Genomic DNA, 22775 nt, shown 5'->3' with positions numbered 1-22775 from the left:
TCTGTAATTTATCTACCGCGTGACGCGCAGTATGTAATAATAATACGCAAAGTTATGTATAAGTTCTCTTATATTTCACTTTCCTCATTTCTCCATTCTTCTTAAATTATTACACAGAAAAAGAGAAGTGTCAAATCGAAACTTATATACTTAAATTAACGCGTTCATTGTTTCATATACGCAACAATTTATAATCTTCTTAGAAGAATTTAATAATTTTAAATTTTAATAATATTATAATCTTATTTTAATATTGTAATTGTCACCTCAAGAATATATAATTATTTAATTCTACTTTAAGAAAATTATAATCTTTGATTTAAAAATGTTATTTTCTACCTAACATTGTTTCTTTTCCATTCAAGAAAATTAAATCTTAAATCATAAGAATATATTTTTCTCGATTGAACTATATAAGATGGCTTCATTCAAGCAAGCTATTATTCAAGCAATTATATTTTTCTTTAATTAACGCAATATAATCTCATTTCAAGCTTTTCATATTAAAACTAAAGATATTTTCAAAACAAGAATGTCTTTTTTTTCTGTGTACGGATGCGACCAATAATTGCCAATTATTAAACACAATTATACACGGATCAAATATAAAGGTAATATGATAGATCATGTAATATATATAAAATTATAACTCGTTCATCATTATTTACGTTTATAACGTTATTTATAAATGTGTAACAGGATAATTTATAAATGCATTAATTATTGATTAATGGCTGTTTATCAAAGAACACTAGGCATAGATCGATATAATATAATGCAATATGTAACAATACAGGTGTTTTAATACAGGACGTCTCAAAATCGTTACAAAATTTGATAAGTTTCAAGTTAATCTTTTCTATCTTATCTTTTTTATCTTATATTCTATTAAAACAATACGTTATAAACGATTATAAACGTCAAGTATCTATTCGAACAAAGTTCGATCTAAGCCAGTGAGCATCCCGGACGATACGTAATTATGTTGTTTCGACAACACTCTTTCTTCGTATGACACAATATCGCGGCGCAGACGCAAAGGGTTGACGCTCACGTCAGATGACCAAATACAGGAAGGGACGCCAAGAATGGAAGTCGCGATAGAGAGAATAACAGGTTTTCAGACACCGACACAAAAGACAGCCGTTCCGATCGGACGGTCGGAAGGATCGGGTTCGGAACAGAAAAAAAAGTCAAGGGCTCATTTACGGTGCACGAGATCGTTCGCCCCCTTCCCCTTCCCCCAATACCCGAGGGATCCCACGAGCTAAATTGCTGTCTAGTTATCGAACACCGTGTCGATCCCGCAATTGCCTCTCGATTTCCGACACGCAATAATTTTACGAAAATACGCATCTCCATTATGCGTCCGGGGAATTATGACGCCGATTGCTCCGAAATTATGGCGGACAATGAAGAGATAAAGAAATTTAACCCGGTCCCCCTTTCCATTTATAGATATCTCTAAATTTGATAGAGCTCGGATTTATTTCGGTCACCTTGTAGGGACTCGTCGCACGCGAGACTGTCAAAAAAATTTGCAGCGAAACACCCGCACCACTCCTCCCTGCACAAAGTATATCATTACTCTTTTACTGACAGCTGCGGCGAGCAAGCTCTGCAGAATCGAGAGGATTCTCTGCCGAATGCGAAACCTAATCGGTCTAATCTCGAAGCGCGACTATCTGCAATGTCTCTCTCTCTCTTTTCTCTCTTTCTTGCGTATTTAGGAAGAGCGAATGTCATTTTGCCTGCGTGCTCTGATCAGCGATATTTCGACAAAAAAAATAGAGACACGAAATCCTGGGATCATCTGAAGACGATTTTTCCTCAACGAAAATGTCGATTAATAATTTTCGAATAATAAGTGATTGGAAATAAGGGATTTTTCGTAAACTAAGCTTTGTAGAAATAAAATATTAACAAAACCACATTCTTTGATTAATTTTAAATAGAGTTTACTTTAGTTGAGTTTTAATTTAAGACTTAATTGCAAAGATATATGATGACAAAAATCGGGAACATGCAAAAAATGATGGCCTTCATTGACATTTTCGCTGAGGAAAAATCGTCTTCAAATGATCCCAGGAATCTGTTTTTGAAAGATGACGGAAGATAACTGGGACACCCCGTATAAGAGATGTAAATAATGAGAAATTACTATGATCGAAAAGTAAGCTCCAAACTGCACCAACAATATATTAATAAAACTGAGACGCTGAAATATTACAACGTATAGGAAATAAGGAATAAAAAGATAACGTTATCGAAGTCAAAGAGAACACAATAAGATAGATGTTATTAATCAAAAGACATAATTAACAACATAAAGGGTTAGGTTAGGTCACGTTAGAATAAAATATAAGGAAAATATAAATAAATATATCTTAATATAAGCGCGCATATTTTCTATTAAATTAGTAATAAAAATTCAGAGAATAAATGAGTAATTAAATTCTATTCCTTCCTTCCGTATACATTGAACTTGTCTCAGCTTGAAGTTGTCTCTTCGGACTACATTCAGATAAAACGTGATACTTACGATTAGGATGATCAGGTCCACGATACAACACTGCTTGTTTGCAAATTCCAGTCGACATCACGTCTCAGGGATACGAAGTGTCACTGCATCGCACGCATCTCAGCTTTAATTACGCACAAAACGTTTACATAGAAACACAAAACCGTCTGTTACGCGCGCACAAGATTTTGCTCGGTACGAATCTTTATAAACTCGGATAACGGAAGCGATGGCCGCCGTTTCGGATCGAAACGCGAGCATCGGAAAAGATGCTTCGTCGATGCACACGTGGATCACGTTAAAAAGATCAGTCCATTTCGGTTAATAACGATAACGAAAACACGACTCGAGCACACTCGGGATCACTGTACCGCCGCGTGGGAACATCGGGACCGGACTGCGCCGTTTCTGCGGCAGGTCCCGCGCGAATGTAGAAGAGAGGGGTGGGGAGATGGGCACGCATGCGCGCGCGCGCCTCACTGGCGGCTACAGTCACGGCGCTGCGTCGCGCGCGAGAGCGATGTTTCTTGACAGAACGGATCAGCTGATTCCTAAAGCGTTCCAATAGTTGACGTCAAAATAAGATTTTGTATAAGAAACTTGGATTGATTGATTGAATAAGATAAAGATGATAACGATTTATTGAAACGTAATAAAATGCTTTCTCAAGTACGTATATATATTGTGTATTTAATTGTGTATTTAATATATTGTGTTTTTAATATTTCTTTAAACTATTATTTTATGTGTTTGTGTATTTATTTTATTTTTGAACAGTTAAAAATAAATTTATAAAGCTTACATCAACGAAATAAAAAATACTTGTTTTTAATTATTTTAATGCCGACAAAAAAATTGTAAATGTTTCAATATTTAAAAAAATAAAAAACAAAATTTCTAAACTTTTTTCTTCGAGAAATAAATAAAACTATGCGTTACACAAAATTTATGACAAGTTATAAAATTACTTTAATGTTTCAAATAGCAAAAAATTTGACGATACGTAATTGATACATAATTAAATTGTCGGAATTAAAATAATTATATAATATTATATTCATCAAGTAAATTATAATCAATTATATTCACGTATTAAGATACAAATACACTCGAGTGTATATAAATATCATGTATATCCAAATACAATTTCACGAATGGAAAGACTGTATGATCTATATAAACTGTCACTTAAGACTTCAAACTTCTGAAACACATGAAACTAGTACGTGCCAAGTTATCTGACGAGAAATACGAAGACAATATCAATGGAGAGAGAGAGAGAGAAGAGAATAAACAGCATGAGATACAGATTGAAGAAAAAGAACAGACTGAAAAATGATATTGGAGAAATAGAAAAAAATTGGACATCAAATATTGAAGAAATAGAAATAGAAGAAACTTTCTGACGATATAGTTTCATTGACACGTGTCCTCCTTCTTAACTGAAGTTTTGAGATGTCCCATAAGATGTTCACATAAAAATATAAATTACATATGACAAGTGCATGAGTCAACTTCCCTCACGAGAATTATGCGATCGTGTAAAGTACAAAATTACCGAGAATGTGATCATTATATTTAATTTTTCTATTACCTAAAATTCGACAAAATTATTAGATTATTAATTATTAGGCAAATTTATTAGAAAAAAAATGATGAAATAGCTAATTATAATTCGTGATAGTGTTCCATATTTATATAAAATGTAAGTGTAATGTAATTAGCTATATTTTCGAAGAAAAATAATAAACAATAGTCGTTATTTATGACCGTTACATGTATAAATTCGACGTATCTTTTATAAAATTTATTTATATGCCATGCATTTCTTTAGAATTAATCTTCTTTATCGTATCTTTGTGTACGATCTGCGCACAGCGAGGAGCCTACATCAGCAACGTATAGGTCTGATCGGTGTAATTTCACTGACGGCAGAGAAGGTGGCATCGTGCGAAAGTGCAAGCCAACCGACGTGATGGAGAAGCACAACCGGTTTCTACCGAAACGAATTTCGAGATACGCTAACGACGGCGAAAGCGGCTCAATGTCGTTAGACGACGTACACAAAAATGATATGCCTGATTACAACGTTTTACTCGTAGCTACTGATAACGATATGGCCAAAAGTAGATTAGATGTAAACAAATTTGAAATTAATTCATAACGCATAACTATTAATTGATGCTTTTTATGGGGTAGAACAGTATATAATATTTATATAATGTTTATATAATATTTAATATTTATAATATGTAATATTTATATAATATTTAATGGATATTTGTATATACTTTATTTTATTTTATTTCACACCACGAAATGATGAATTTTTGCAAAGTAAAAGTGAAATATATTCTCGGAATAGGCGAACGCGTCATCAATCTCAATTTTCGATCCTCGTTCAGCATAAATGAGCGAGCACTCCGTTCGCTTCATAGCGTGACAGCAGCGACGCGTCAATTAAAATGCATCGAGAACAGCATGCCATTTGCATCGAAGGAGAAAATCTGATTTATTTCCGACACAATTTCTCTCCTCGCTTTTTCACACCGAGCACCCTTTCGACCGGTGTTGCCAGGTTGACCTTTAACCGAGCCACTTTAGCCAATCTCTAGAATCGGCCGATAGTGATCGCGACAATTTCTCCATTCTCACAGCCAATTTCTCGCATGTATGCGGGCAGCAGCTGCGTGCATGATATGATTACGATTATATCGGAGTCGCTTATCGTTGCTTTCAACCGCGAGTGCACCTGTATGTCGAAAATTTCCACCGTGCGCAACAGATACCACCGCTTTTAATTCCAACTCTGTTAAATTCGTATCAAAGTAACAAATAATTCCTTCTGCACTATAAAAAATACAAAAGAGGAGAAAGCGAGATTTATTCTCTATTATTTATTTTGTTAAAACTCTGCATTTCATAACAACTGAAAATTAGATAATTTACCTGATTTAAAATTTTATAATAGTATTATGAGAGAAATAACTCTAGATGAAAGACTCGATAATATGTATAAATTTACATATGTGTGAAAAATTGATATGTCAAATTTAACTTATAAATCGGGAACAAAATATACGGGAAAAATCATGGACTTTTTTAAAATTTAACAAAACATCTTCTATTCAATGAATACATTTTCATTTTTTATATTAAAAATGTTTTCCTAACTTTATTTCAGTAATTTTAAAATTGTGCAATTTGTAAAAAATGTGTAGTTATATGTATCAATTAAAAGCACGTATTTTATACTTATTATTTTAAAGCAACGAATGTTTCACGATGCTCACCGGTTTAAGCGTCTGAACGCTGTTTATCAACGAACCCGTATCCGATCGGAGCAGCGTGCACTTTACCTACCAACCGACTTCACGTTCCCCGTATTACTTACGCTGCTTCTTTTTCTCGTCTTTCGCGCGTCTCTTCGTTCACGATGTGAAGCAGAACCGCATCGGCAAACACGTGAGCGAACCGGTGCCACGGTTACAGAACGAATTATTTTTAGCGCTACGGATGCTGCGTCGTCGAGTGCGACGCAAAGACTCCCGTTGGATGTATGAAAAGCTCGGAGATCATCTCAAGCAAGAATTTTTGCTATCTTAGATAATCTTCCCGATATGTAAAAATCACCTGTCTAGTTCGTTGAAATTTCCGCACAATTTTCCGCTGTCAGTTTCATTTTTAGCTTTTGTAAAATTTAAAGAGACGTTGCAGTTGCTTTTAATTTTCAACAAACATCTTCAAGAATTATCTCCTATTGTATCTAAATTAATATAATTTTAATATACCTGCAACTATTTATTAAAAATTCCTTATGAATATAAATATTAACCTCGACATGAAATTAGACGAAATATGTTTGTATAGAAAAAAATAATTGGATGAGAGATATACAAGAAAAATTAGTTCAAAGATCATTTCTCTCCCAATTAATTCAATTGGAACACGACATGTGAAGGATCGTATTAATCAATAATCTTCGTTCTTTTAAACTTTCGTGTAATTTAAAGGCGAGAGATCGGCTCGTAAATGGAGCAGAGTTCGCTCTCCTCGAACTGTTGCGATACTCCTTGATAAATGAGGTCGGGAGTGAAAGAATCCCCATTCGCGCAACTTTGCCAATTTCCGAAGATTACTTTTCCAATCTCTTTATTGTCGTAATGCAGCAAGCGATAATGGCACTCCAAACACGAAAATACGATTGCACGTGACGCTACCGACTCGTATTTGCTCATATGAAATGCATGTTTCTCGCTTAGAAAGAGTTTTCTGCGAAACGTCTTTCATATTATAAGCGTTTGACATGATATACGACAAAGAAAGTCCTGAAAAAATCGTATCTTCTTATGTGCATTTTACGCAGCTTTTCCTCTTTTTTATTTTTGGGAAAAATGTCTACGTTTATGTTCCACGTCGTAGAAGAATTTCAAATACTGTAGAATAATCGTATATTTATTACTATACGCAAGTAATATTAAAAGAAACAAATTATATTAATGTCATTTCTTTATTTGACCTAAGTTATATGAAAATTGTGTAAGTTATATATTAAGAACATTTAAAATTAACAAGAAATATAAATAATATATAAATTTAACAGTTTTACCTTTTATTTTTGCGTAAATATTCGAGTTTGCGACGAAGATAATGAAAAATAAAGTACTTTAAAAAAGGCCAATTAAAATTATTTAATCAACGTTCTACTTTTTGCTAAAGGATAATATTTTCTAGAAATTTTACGATCCGTCGTTGTGTAATACCTTATTACTTTGACCTGGGTAAATTTTTTCTCCCTTTTTTTTTCAAATGAAGCGCTCTTCCAACAGTGAGTTGGAGCCCGCTGCCATCGACAAAGTTACCTTCCCTCATTTCACATTTAATATTTTAACATTAAAGGATATTTTTTAAAGGAAACATAAAATATAACATTAAATTTTTCAATTATATGCGAAACAAAATAAAAAAATAAATTAAATAAAGTGTTAAATAAAAAGTTTATATAATTTGTTGTATTATTTTTGCAAGATTCACACACAACGCTGCTAACAAATCCCTGTACCTCGCGTATCGCATGGTTCTTTATCTCCGACACCGATCTTATGACATTTTACCAGAACACGCGCGATTTATGACCATACTTTGTACACCATTAATAGAGGTAAAAATTGCGCGAAGGGAGCGGGATATCGATCAATATTTCCAGGTCGTTCTATCATACGTGCGATTAATAGTTTGCGGGGGCGAGGGCTTTTCCGTATCACAAGGTAAGATAAATTCCTCGGAGAATACGCGGACCTTTCCGACCGGACGAAATTCCCGCAAGAAGCACGTGGATTGCCTCTAATGGCTGCGCGATGAAATATGCACGACATCCCGCGAAGCATAACAATTTCCGAAATCCCCGCGCGTGATGACCTACATGTATACACGTGCCCACACATTACATATTACGCTACGCATACACAATTTCGGGGCACTCGTATGGACGTATGCCACACGCAAAATCGCGTATCACACTGGCGCATTAACCTGGCATTCAGCCATGTTGCTTTCGCATCGCGATAATAATCGTCCAAGACAAGACGTATTCTCGCGTGATCAATAACTCGCCTATATTGTTTGTTCTCGTATCATTTGTTCTTGATGAATCTAATTCTTTGCGCCGCTCAAAGTACACACGTCGAATGCTCGGTATTTTTAATAAGTTTTGGCTGAGAAGACAAACGAGACAATTATCTGGATTAAGGTCACATTTGGGGAATACACTTTTGTCTTTTCTCTTCTCAAGTAGTACTGCCTCATGATCTATGTCAGGATCTTGCAGATCTGGCACACCGACTTCTAAACTAATTTCCACGATTAACGGGAATTTTTTAGGAACTAACGGTACTTGTAAGATACTTGACATTCAGGCTTAAAACTTGATAAATTTATTGCATTTATAAATTAATAAATATGCAATTTTAGCAAGTTTTTAAAATTAATTAAAATTATTTTTTAAATATATATTATTGTATGATATATGATATTGGCAAACGGAGCACTTTCTATATAAAATGGAAGAGAGAAAGGAAATTAAAATCTAGTTCCAAAACTTATATCAATGAAATCGTGCCCGCATTTCCTCGGGCTGCTTGCCAGAAAACTAATTCTTGTGCAAAGAGAAGTTATACATGAAATATAATGCATTGTGGAAATTCGCCACACGACCTATTTCGTGAAATATTAGACGAGTAAAATAATACTATGAGAAAATCATGGAAGAAACTATGAAACTGTAACGATACAATCGTTTGTAACTTCTCGATATCAGTAAATGCGTTATTTAAGTGAAATAACGAAAAATAAATAATTAAAATTAATAATTAAAATATATATAAATAATAAATAAATAAAATTGATACATCTTTTCGTTATAATTCATAGGTAAATGCAGTTTTGTTTCGAAATAAAATTTCGATGCATTAAAATCAATAGTAGGAATAATAGGAATAATAATAAACATATAATAAACAACATGATGTCCTCATTTCAATATAGTGTATCATTAATGAAAATTAACAGACAAAATTGTGAACTTTTAACTGACATATTTTAAGATTACATTATTCTACAATTTAGTAATGTGTCATTTAATTTTCATCATTAATAATGAAAATGAACAGACAAAAGTGTCTATTAATTTTCATTATTGACGATAAAAGTTAAGTCACATCGTTAAATTGTAGAATAATGTAATCTTAAAATGTGTCAATTTAACAAAGAATTTTCGCTGCAAACCTGCGAAGAATAATGCCGGAAGACGAGAAGCCGTGTCTTTCTTTGCATGCTGATGAAGAGGTAAAAAATGACACTGCTCAATGAAAACAACGGCGAGAAAGCGGCACAGCTCTCAAAGGAGCTGGAGAAGACCACCTGCTAGGCTGTTTATCTCGCAACATTGTCCTTCCGGTTCCGGTACACATGATTGGAACTATATGCAACATTTTCACACGCTGCTGGAAACAATTCGCGTCATATCAGCTGATGATATAACGCTAATTTTTAAGTCAATTATTGTAATAATGAAAATTTCCATCAAAATTAACAGGATAATATCTTCCTATGCATCAAACCGTTTTTTTTATAATCATCCTTCTTTAAATTTCTCTACAAAAATTTTCTCTATTTCATCTCTAGATTTAAATTCTAGCAAGCTATTTTTATAGAATTTGAAATTTTAAGATCCTTAAATTAATTCTAGATTTTTGAAATCATCGAATTATGAATCAATTTAAGATTATAATAAAAAATAAAAAAATAACTGTGCAAACAGGAGAAAAAATAAATTTGTAACAAAAGAACGAATGACATAAACGTAAACGTCAAAGGACAAGATGCAGCTCCGGTAAACTGAAAGAAGAATAAAGACGGAGGAGCGCATGCTGCATTTGTTGCGTGTTCGAGGCTCGTGCGTGTCAACGCGTACGTAACACAAGGAACGACCGGAAACGCACACGGCCGTATTTGTTGGCTAAAGCTGCAACAAGCTACGTCCGTGAGCCGCAAACGTATACGTCGCAATTTGAATAATTAACAAACGCACGGTGTCCAGCGCGCATAGCAGATGTATCTGTGCGAGACAAATGCATTTACTGGCCGGCAGACCGAGAAATAAGGGTCATTCGGTCGATAAAAACAAAGTTTATGACTAAATTACGGCAATATAGAAACTTTCTGGTCTTTTTAACGATCGACCTTGTAAGAAAAGAGAAAAATTATCGCCTTTTTTTACTGCACAGCGCGGTTTGGTGACACAATGAGTGAGTTTAACTGGATTTGTTACATAAAGTCGTGTTACGTTCAGGGACAATGTGTAAAACACAGTTTGAAGTTACAAAAATAATATATTGCTGGAAACCACGAAAAAATTATTTCAATTTTAACGGAATTAAAATTGAAAACATAAATATAATTTACTACTACGTCAGTAAAATTATAGTACAATTCGTGAAAAAGCTTGCATAATTTTTATTATTCCATATTTTAATATATTATAATGTTATTATGTTTTTAATATATTATTAGATTTTGTATTAAATGTTTTATATTAATTTTATATTAAATTTTAAATATTTAATACGTTGTATTAAACTTATTATTTAATATTTTAATATATAACAAATAATAAATAAGACTGATGTATTAAGTATAATGTTTAAAATAATATTGATAAAATTTAATAAGATAGATCTTCATCGATATTTTTATATATTCTGTATTATATCGTAAAAGAAGATGCATATTAATTGAAGTTGAATATTTAATAAATTACACAGAGAATTACACAAAGCTGCGGCTTCGATGTTTATTTATATGATAACAGTGTAAAATATTATACTGCAAAATTATATTGTCTTAAACTGCATTAAATTAATGCAATACTCGTATAGAGTCAATCGAGCAGACTAATATTTAAAAATTTATAATTCTCTGCTACTGCATTTTCATGCAACGAACTTAAAGAAAAATAATTATATAATTAACTATTAATTATATAATTAACTAATTAATTATATAATTAAATATTAATTAAATATATAATTAAATAATTAATCCACTTTTATATCTTTCTATGTATATCAATTCCGGTATTGCTGGATTGCATTTGTGATGAACGATCATAAGTTTCTGCCTCTTAAAGCAATGAATAGTCAACGAATAAATACGCATTGAATCGCATTGAATCGGTACATATTGAAGTCTTCGGATCTTTCCACGATCGTCGACAAACGCGGTAACGTTATTTCTCTCGCGAAACAATCGCAAGTAATTAACATTCCCACGAATCGGCCTCGGGGCATGCTTGATTGTAAAATTGATATTAACGACTAATTAACTTCGCAGACTGATTAACTAAACTTTACCTTCATCAATCTGCTGCACTATTATTTGCGGTGGAAACCCTCTTGGCAATGATTGTGACTTTAACTCACCTGAAACAAAAAAAAAAAGATATTATCAGAAACGTTAATTTTATAATCATTAATGAGTGTTTATCGCACAATCTAAGCCACAATTACATAACTATACTTCCTCTCATGACTGCATTTTTTAGTTTAATATGCAATACTTTCTGGGAAATGCACATTCTTCATGTAAATTTAAGCAAGATATTGATGCGATAATTTATATTCGCAGCTTTGCTGCGTGCGAATAAATTAGTTCTAAATCTAGAAGGATCTTTATTATACCTGTGACATTTATTCTATCAAGACTAACTAACTTGTTAACAGATATAGCAAGTTACACCATCGATATCTGCCAGTCGAGTCACTAATCAATGTACTAATATTTACACTTTTCGACAATCGAAACGGATTATCTCCAATTGCATACACTGAGAAAAAAAGTTATAGTAATGGTAACAAAAAAATAAAATTACTCACAAATAGCTGTTTTTAATAAGAAAATTTTGTAAAGATAGCAAAGTGTAACAATTTTTTGTTTAGATAAACAAAATTTGGTAAATTTCTTGAATTAACAAAACGATATTATTTCGCTACTCACATTTTGCGAATAGTAATATGATGTTTGATCGTAGTTACAAAATAAATTTTCTTTTAGTAATTTGAACAAAATAATCTACTGTAGTAAAAAATATTTTTGTTAATGTAGTATGGAATGGTATATGATATAGAGTTAAACAAACAAATATTATAATATTATAATATTTTTTAATAAATATTTAAAGTTGGTCAGTATTACTAAATATTTTGTACAGAGCTTTGATTCGGTAGAGAGCTCTCGTGCGGGCCATACACAATAACGTGAACGAATATGCACAGAAGAAAGGACAATATGCAGCGAGTACATTACGCATATCACGTCTATCAGTTTTGTACTGCGTGATTTTCTCTGCAGTCACTCTGTTCGTTCTGATCAGTATTAGTTTATTTGATATGTATAAAACGAGAAAATATATTAGTGGTTTGTTCTATATACTAAGTGAAAAAAGCAAGTGCAAAGACACAGTAAAATAATTAATAATTAATAAAAAGTGATAGACATTTGAAGTTCAGTTTTTCGGTTAGAGAAAGTTTCTTTCTCTCCTCTCACAATTTCTTCTTTGCATAGAAAAGTTTGAAACTTTATTAAAACATTGGGGCTTTCCGAAGAAATTATTTATCTTACGTTAACAAAAAAAAGTTTTTTTGGCTATATTATTCTTACGTAATTGTTTTGTTTCAGTAACAAAATATTCTATCTTTTACTTTCAAAATCTTTGTACATCATACAAAACAGTTGCGTATTATTAAGTAAATAAATTCAACGAATTAAAATCGGCGTGGAAACCAAAGGTTTAATTGGTCGCATACCAACAATTAATTTTTGCATCAGTAACAAAATTTTGTTTGCTGATACAAAACATTTCTCTCAGTGTAGGATCCCTGATAGGGGTGGAGCTTCCCTCGAGTTTATATACGTTCCGTAGATGTCCCACAGAAAAATTAACGAAAGCATTTTCATTGAACCCGGCTCGGGTCAAGCATCGCACGATTGGTCCCATTGGCTGAGCCCAATCCGGTCAATTAAACCAATTTTGGCGACCCTTCCGTCTGTCGGAAACTGTCGGCGATTTTCTCGCACGTCCTTTCGCAAGGCAGGACACACACACACACATACACACGTTCGTTTGTCGGATGGCGAAGCACGATCGCGAGCAACGATCGAGTCGTACGAACGTTTACGTGTATATGCGGAATTACGTGAACCAATTAAGGCCTCCTCGGTATCTGTTGATCTGCCGGGTCAATCCCGCGCTCGTTTGCGACACTTTACACAGTTCGCAGAAGATCGCGCTAACGAAGATTGCCGTGAAAGGCCACGCAATTATACGTTATATATATGTTTGTTTCGAGATACAATTAATGTATATTTTGCCGATTCTCGACGTTTATAGATATCAGATTGTATATGTTTGCATATTTCCCACTGAATAAATACGGTCCTTAATTACCCGCATGGCAATTATGTAAATTAATTAAATGACACACAGAATCAAATAATGTCGCAAATTAGTTTAGCGCAGCGAAATACCGCCCAAATAACGCCAGTCATGCCATTATCATTTATTTACACATTATTCTCTCTATTAGGTTTATTTCGCGTTTCATTCATGTCACATTTATCAATAAGATTAATTTCATAGGTGTGATTGACGATTCATCGAAGCTATTAATTTATAGAAAACAAGAGTCTCGAATGATCAATGGATAGTTGAAGCTTCGTCAAGAACAACGATATCTCCCACGCGAAATTCAAACTCTATTTTCCAACAGTTGTGGCGATAAATAAGGTCACTGTTAATTAAATCACCTTTGACTTTTGCTCATTGCTCGCATAAACCGGCGATTTATCTTGCTTTTTATTAAAGCTCTAGTGAATGACTTGCCATCGCGATCGCAAACTCGCATAATTTATGAATTATTTATAGGAAAACCGTCTAATATTAATCTATTAATTTTCTAGAGATAGAGAAGATCACTTATTAAATATAATAAAAGGAAATTTTTATAAACCTGCTTTCTATAACTTGCTCTTTAAACAATACATTTTATTGTACATCAATTTTATGTTAAATTAATTGGAAATAAAGCCATTTGTTGAAGAAAATATTTTATTGTAGAAAGATTAATTTCTAATTGTAAATTGCAAAATTTAGCATACGATATTTTAATTATATTGTAATATAATATAATCGTTATTATAATATATAATACAACAAATTTGACTACATGTTCGGACATATAATATGCTAAATTATGAAATATGATTTCATAGTATTGTCAAATAAATGGTAATCCAAGAATATTAAAATTTATAAATTTTCAAGAATATTAAAATTTATAAAGTTATAAATTTTTGTTGTCTTTTTTTTCGTAAATCTAGGATAATTTCTGCAAAATAAAATGGGCATGTTGGAAAATGTGTCGCTGTATTTTTCGTCATTACGTTCCAGAATAACTGTTACAGTCCGTATAATTTCATGTTTCTATGCTTTTCTATGCATTTCGCACGATTCTATGCTATCTAAAATCTATGCTAGAAATCGGTAATACTTCTCATGTTGCGCAACGGTTAGAATACGGTGAGAAAATACAGACGAGGATTCGAAACAAAAAAGGTCGAATGAGAAGCGCCGCTAGATCGTCCGTGTCTCTTACGAAATTTATTACCTCCCTTTATATTTATTGCGTCTCGCTCTATTCACATTAATACTCGTGCAAGTCTCCCGAGACCGGGAAGACTATCGTCTATTCGCTTGAGTTCATCGCGACTTCTACGGTCTTGTATGAAATCGCCTTTGTCACGAATGAAATTAATTACCAGAACGAAACGAGGTCATAGTTCGTAACGAGATATTTTTTACGAGATGGAATTAAACATTAATATTATTAATTCTCATGGCATACTAAATCGAATTTTATTTCAATATAAAATAGAATTTTACATGAATATAATTTAGAATGTATAATATGTATAAAATTTACAATTTTATCCAACATATTCATGCAAAAATCTATTTTATATTGAAATTAAACTCGATTTATTGTACCATGAAAATGAATAATATTAATTTTTAATAAATATAAATAAATATAATATAGTAAAAAAATAGTTGTATCGAAATAAAATTGTGTTAGCAAGAAAAATATGCGTACGAAAAAATAAATTAAATTTTATTTTATATAAAATAAAATTGTTATATATGTATGTATATATTTTATGCCTATATTTATTTGACATTATATTCATAGTGCAATCAATTTATTATTAATCTTTCATCTTCATCTACAAAGTGATTTTTATTTAAGAGTTAGTTGTTATATGCAACAAATTAATAGTACTAATTTAATCATAATAATTAAAATTACAATAGCAATTAATTTAAATTAATTTACATCACTTTGATCATTATCTGTACGGATATCTAATACAATGCGGTTCAGCCGTTTGTAATACGTGGTCTGTTAATAAATTGATTCATTTATATCCGATGCTTATACTCGTATTAATGATTAACAACAAGGCTGGCGAACGAGAGAAAAGGTATCAGGGATATCCTCTCGTTGTAATTGCACACTGGTTACCTTCTTCTGGTTGGGAAACCGAGACACATTTTCTTCCTCTCGCTTCGTGAATTAAGTTTGTTCGAGTTTCTTGATCATTGTTTCGCGATTTCGACTGCACTTGGAACATTCTCGCCGCAGTTTTGCGTAATCCGGTGAAAGCCGCATTCAGTGCGCGCCTCTACCAATTTCCACGCGCTCGGTCTACTTCCGCCGTCCTAATCTGCGCGAAATCTTCAAGAAATCTCGCATGCTTAGCAAGTCTAAGGATCCGCAAACAGCGACAGAAACAATTGTAACAGTGTGAAATAAACAGTGTGTTTCGCAGATTGCGTCTCCACGTTTGCAATTGTGTTTCATATATATGAATGTATTTCGCAGAACAATTCAACACTTTTCGCTTTCACGAGAAAAACAAAAAAGACTTCGAGTACGTAAATAGAGAAAATTATCAAATAATTATAAAAGATACGAGAAACCGCAACGTTATGATATATATAATATTAATTAAATCGATAATTTGATTTTCTTTTATTACACACATATTCATTCTCTCATTTGATTTGGCATTTTAATCAATTGTTTCATTCTATTATTCTTCTCATTGTTTGTTCGATATGCATGCATGTTTCACAAACTTTATATGTCTCGTTGTTTAAATTTTATAGGAGTATCTAGAAATCAATGTATCTTTCAATTGAATGTAATTTTAGACACAACTCGCAGAATAAATAAACGATGGTCAACATTCATTCTATTTATAATATTTTTTTGCGAGATTTCCAATTTCGCGAATAACCTGCGAATACCGGGTCATAGTTTTTTCACGAAAAAACTTCCTTCGCCTCAAATTCGAAATTCGGTCGTCTCGTGTAACGGCGATCGTAGATCGTTCTATATTGCGGCCTTCATTGCAGCAGTTTCTGTCTCATTCGACCGACGAAACGCGTAAAAATACCGCTGGCCCGATTCCAGACGGCTGATCTTTCCGCGTAAACAACAGGAAAATCATTCCACCATCCTTCGACGTGACCGAGATGAGAAACATTTTTTTTAGTCACGTGAATTCGTGTGAATGAAAAAAATCTAGCGCGATAATAAAATGTAACAAAATAGGCCAATAATTTATGAAACTATTAAATAAACTAAGAGTAAACACACTTAAAAATTAAAATATACCAGTCCTTTTTTTACTTGTCATATACGTAAGCGCTTCACAATCTCGTGTAAATATATTTGTGATAAAATAGTACTTATAAAAATACGCCGAGAGGAAACTTACACTCCACGAAAAGATGATTGTTATCATGCTCGCGTAACGACGACAACTCCGGATCCAAGGTATGTCTGTGTTGGGATCCTCTTCTCGGCAATGTAGAGACTCGTCGTAATAACGGCGCTATATGGGCATTATATAATATTTCCATTGACAAATCCAAATAAAAATATGAAAAGAGCAAAGTATAAGAAATATAAAGAAACATAGACTCATCTAGTAAGTTATATAATGTCAAGCATAAGCAGAAAAAATATTTTTTTATATTTTTTTATGATATGCAAGATTATTTGAAATTATTTATATATAAAATATTAAAGCAATAAAAAAATTTATAAGTTTATTAAAAAATAAAGTATTGCTCTAAACAGAAGATATTTCACATTATTTGTTGGAGCAAATAGAGTCTCTAATAATAATACAAATCTTTTTAGATTATTATTCATGAAAAGAAGCTTTTAATATCGAACATTATTCAATATAAAAAGAAGCTTTTAGTGTCGAATGTTTCAAGAATAGTGCATTATAGATAGAATAAAATTGCTAGAATCGCAAGCCGTTAATAAAACAAAAAAAAAGCTTTCAAGCATTGCTGAGGAGCTCAAGTATCGATCGATTGAGAGCCACTGTCGCAATCAGAGGGCTAGATAAGGGCGACGACAAAATACGGAAACGCTTCCGTAATTTTATCGCTTCGCACACGTATCCGCGATACGGACGGGATGTACATCGACGTATAATACGTTGAAACGGATATTTAATACAGACATGTGCGCATGCTGGTCCATTCATCTCCGTTGGAGAATGGTGACTGCGCGTAATCTCCTGAAATTGTCATGCACATACATACATTCGTACCCGCATACACACGCTATGCACACGTTCGGTGAGTTATGGATAGACTTGTTTTCGTAACCTACTTCTTCCAAAGTTGTCGAAGGTAAATTTTGGCGCATCGCTGCAGTATTTTTCCCGGGGATTCTGCCCCATACATGTTTGCTTTAAATTATCATATGTTATTTCAGCGATTTAATACAGATATCATGAGCATATATTTATCTGATGTCATCGTTTTCAATTTATCTCGCGGGTTTTTTTTCTCGAAAATGAGAGCAAAATTATACGTAGCAATAAATCACGTTCCGGGAACTGTAAATATTCCGCTTAAAGCAAAATTATTTGTCATATTATCTAAATAATAATTCCAATAATACCTGAAAAATAAAATATGTCTCTTATACACATAAATTTTATATTTTCAAAATATTTCCACAAAATGATGCTTCATGTATCGAAACAAGCTAGACCAATTCATATTACTTTATCTCATCCACGTGCAGTTAATCGGATCGCACATTGTGACATACTGTTTTTTTTAGATGCATTGTCGTCGACTGGATTGCGCGATGTGTCATCGGAAGAGCGCCGTTTCATTAACAGACAAACGAGAGAAAGCGCGGTCAATTTCCAAATCACAATTACACACGTTTACGTCAGCGTGCGCGCAATAAATTTGCTTTCGGAACTCAATTCCTATTTGATTTATTTTACTTTTGCTCCTAGTTGCATTCGCGATTTCGTAACGCATAGTGGCGTCGTGCAGTCTCATTCGAGAGACTTTGAGGATTAGTTTGCGATGCGAGCACTTCTATTGCGCAATGAAAGCAGAAATTAATTCTGTCATTCTCTCCGATATATTTTTAATTAAAATTTTTTAAGCGAAAGTATCGGATAATATACATCGTTTCTTTTTTTAAATAATACTTAACATTTGTCATGAAAATTAACAATTAAATACAAGCAAAAAATACGAAATTTCCACGTCTTGCAAAATAAAATTACGAATCTAATTAATTAATTAAATTAAATATAATTTAATTCAAGAGTATGAAATAAATGCTTTTCAATTTCATTATGTATCTAGCTAGAATTAATAGCGAGTTTGCGAGATATTCGAATCGCGAAAGAAAGGCAACAAGGCGCGGCTTGCAATAAGGAAAGACTATCGACTCACTAATCACGCTGCATTTCCGGCGTGGAATAAGACGCACCTCTCCTCGCCGTACAAGGAGATTGACTCATACGACAACGTAGGAGGAGCCAAATAGATCTAACTATTCAATCCACTACTCAATATGATGATTCCGCGATGGGAAATTGATTTCCCAGCTGATTTTTCCGATCATCTCATCAATAATAATTTTAATAATTATATAACATATTTTACAGAGAATCATCTGATAAAAAGCTTTAATATGTAACGAGAGCTTTTTCTTTCTTAATATTATAAATTCATATTTCAATTTTATTGATCATTTAACGAGAGAAGATGCTCCAATTTGATACGAAAAGAAATTAATTTATCGATACTAGATACATTAGGATTTTTTTATTTTGTTTGACTTGTCATCGAGATTGCGTTATTAACTTATTATACTTAATATTCGAGAATTTACCAAGTCAAGCGTATCTGACGAATCGAGCGTAAGTATTTACATCGCATAATTATAGCGCCGCTTTCGCAAAAAACGCAAGAGCAAAGGTACAATTGTCTCGATTTTTAAAAGATATAAGCGGCATTCGTAATTATATATATACCGCACTCTAATTGCGTGTCAGTCCAGAGGAAAAGAAAGTATTCTACGAGCCATAAAACATTATGGCGAATACCCGCTCGATTTAACTTTGCCAGCAAAAACAAAGCTGACTCAGCGAATTATTAGATAAATCCAAATTATTATTCTAAATAAAAAAATATATATGATATAAATATATAAATAAATATAATATGTATATAATTTTATCTATACTTTTTTTATTTAAAACATTTTTCTCAAATTATCATGTTTATTTTCCGATTATTATTATCACACACACTAAACTCACACATATTTAAGATTACATTACTTATACGCTTAATCTAATTTAAGCGATTTGTTTAATACAAAATAATAAAATCATGATTAGCAAAAGTACCGAAGTATTAATATTTTTGATTAAATTTGCATTAAATGCAATAGCAGTTCGCGGCCAAGTATCATAATCCTTTTCGCAAAGATATTACGACAACTATCATCTCCTTTTACATAAAACCTAACACCGAAAGGTATGCTGGTATTGTCTGAGAGAAATTCGAAGAAACACGTAAGGAGATACTCCTGTCGTCCTTCGCTCATTTTCTCGCCCTTTGGCGTTTGCGCCCATCCCGTCTCGAGAGATTCCATCTCGCGAACGAGAAGGAGGTTGCAGATGCGTGATATTGCAAAAGATGCGGAGGAGGAAATAAATAGGTGGGCATCTCACGACAGCAAGAAACGCGAGGGGCGAGGAAGAGGAAAGAAGCCTCGAGACGAAACAAAGCTACCATTACTCTCGTTCTCCAGCTGACGGTACGCGCCTCGTAAAGCTTCTAATTATTAATGTATCTGGTAGAATACGATTCCACAGCGCGAAGGGAAGCAATCGGACGATGAGTATTGTTGTACCCTTTGTTGCACGCTCCGCTCGTGTTTAGAAATTTATCCGGAGCTTGTTAAATCCATTACGTTAAATTCTCGCATTGCAAGTCGGTTTAAAGCTCTCGTTATGTCTGGTTCAATAAAATAAAGAATCTCTATTTAAAACATATAGCGGTTTAGTACAGAATTTTAAAAAAATTATGTACATACTTGAACATTTAAAGATGTCTTATTTAAATCTAAATTATTTATTGCTAAAATTTTGCACCGTTTTGTACTTTTGTCAGAAATCGCATTCAAAAATTTTTAATTAAATTAATAAAATTAATCAAGAGGTCCAGATTACAACACATGGAAATTATCAACTTATGTTAAAAGATTGACAATTAGCCATAAATTAACGATCATGGGAAAAATTCATCGTGCATAAAATCTTCCGATATTTGCTCCACAAAGGCCCTTTATAAAGAAGCGATGCAAAAGATAAATATATTTCGAATCTATCGATCTCGCTCGTATAGAGTGAAATCGGGAGAAAATATCTTCCTTAAATAACGATATTGCGATAGTCGCAATTAAACGAGATGGTTTGCATCGCATGAAACCAAAGTACGGGAGCGCGGAGTCGCCTTACATCATTACTCGCTTGCGTTAATACCAGGTCGCGTACAAAGCGCACATACGCGCCTCTCGAATTGCTTCCTCTCCTTTACGTCGTATCAACCTTATCCGGAAGTCATCCGATCCGCAACGATGGCGATTAACTATGTATTCGAAAAAAAAAAAAAAATAAATAATTGCGGGACTCAATTTCTCGTCAGAAAGAACTCTCGTTCCACGCCATTTTCTCGGCACGAATTACCCGTTTCATCATCGTTTCGGATATTACACCCCCAATCCGGCTCATGGCAGTAATTCTAACACTCGTCTTGATCTCGTGCTTCGCGTAAGAAAGGCTGAAGTGACTACTCGATGCGCCCGTGGTTTCATATTTAGAATGATTTACATAACGATGAGCCTTCTCGCAGTGATTCGTTCCGCCAATTAATCCGCCTAACCGTTTCCATCGCGCTATGTTATTTATCAACGACTGCGGAATGTCGGTACATCAAAATTATTCATATTATTTAAATATACATCTCGACAAATGAATTTTTTCGAACGGACGAAATGAAATCCGCCATTTACCTTGGTTTTTAAAAAGCACACAAGGCAAAAACATCCCAGCCCCATTATTTTACTGTAGTATTATTTTCATAGCTGTATAAAAATACGAATCTAACATTTCTTTTCGCAATTTTTGGAAATAATTATATATTTAATTAAATTAATTCATTATATTTTATATATTTAGTATAAATTTATTAATAAATATTTACTTTTCATTTTTTTAATAATTTATTAATTTATTTATTAATGTAAAACAAATTTATTTTTTATTTGTATATAAAATATTATATTAATATAAAGTTATATTTTTTCTGATATGGAATATAATTCACTTGAGAAAACATTTATGTGTATATATAAATTATAATTATTTTTTATTGTAACAATTTATTGTAACAATTTTTCAATAATCTGATATTTTTGAAAAATACATTACAGCCTAAGATAAAAATATATTTAATACATACACATATACCTAATGTATTTTATCAAATTGCAAAAATATTAAAAATGGAACAGTCGTATAACATTTTCACTTAGAATTTTAATTAAATCGGATCCTACGTAATATATCGTCCTTTAATTAACTTCATTATGTGTATCACCTTCTTTTGCGCAACAGGCGAATCCGATCTAATAATTTACAATGTATCTTTACTTTATCGTATTTTTTATATTTATTTTTATCTAGAAAGCGGAATCACAAAAATGCAATTTCATGCGTGCGTAGAACCGAGATTCCGCTGGATAGTCAACTTCATATCAGAATCATAGCGAACAGCGATTTTTAATTAAGTGTGCGGACGTTTCAATTAAAATCGTCGAGTGAAGAGGCAACGCACAGTCGCATCTCCTTTCTTCCTCTTCATTCGTCCATTCACCCTCCCCCACAGGGATGACGGAAACAGGACGATTCGAATCCGTTAAATCCGCTTCGGAAGCACCGTAAATAATTCATGCCTTACTTACAGTTCGCGAAAGAGCTCGAAGGGGATTTGGCGACATTAGCAGTGATTCCGGATAAAAAAAGACGATAATGGATGTCAATCCAATCGATGGAATACAATTAGACGCTTAAGTATTTGCATCGTTGGCTTCTCTACTTTTGTTTGTATTTTTATTTACAGTTACTGGATATTTGCAATATATCACGCTGTTTCCTCCCCTTCTTTCCATCTCTCTCTCTTTCCTTCTTTTTCTCTTCCTCGATTTTCTCGGAAATTTACAACTTATGA

At 32.9% G+C, this 22775-nt stretch overlaps 1 protein-coding gene across 9 annotated transcripts in view; it reads right to left on the bottom strand.

Annotated features, from left to right (window-relative positions):
• The window catches only part of LOC105250089 (probable Ras GTPase-activating protein), a 294638-nt gene that overhangs the window by 115063 nt on the left and 156800 nt on the right, over positions 1-22775 (bottom strand). For 6 of the 9 annotated variants that reach the window (XM_025407320.1, XM_025407321.1, XM_025407318.1 and 3 more), the window contains 2 exons: positions 16919-17035; positions 11431-11499 (listed from right to left, as the gene is read on the bottom strand). The exons of 1 other annotated variant lie outside the window; for it this stretch is intronic. In XM_025407320.1, coding sequence (XP_025263105.1) covers positions 11431-11499; positions 16919-17035 — 186 coding nt within the window. Of the gene's footprint in view, positions 1-2542; positions 2933-11430; positions 11500-16918; positions 17036-22775 lie in introns of those variants that run through there. 2 more of the 9 variants (XM_025407322.1, XM_011256003.3) reach the window with 2 other exon arrangements.

Source organism: Camponotus floridanus, unplaced genomic scaffold, assembly GCF_003227725.1.
Source record: "Camponotus floridanus strain SB8 unplaced genomic scaffold, Cflo_v7.5 scaffold17, whole genome shotgun sequence".
NCBI lineage: Eukaryota > Metazoa > Arthropoda > Insecta > Hymenoptera > Formicidae > Camponotus > Camponotus floridanus.
The sequence above is the reverse complement of the archived record's forward strand: the minus strand, read 5'-3'. Positions and strand labels throughout refer to the sequence as shown.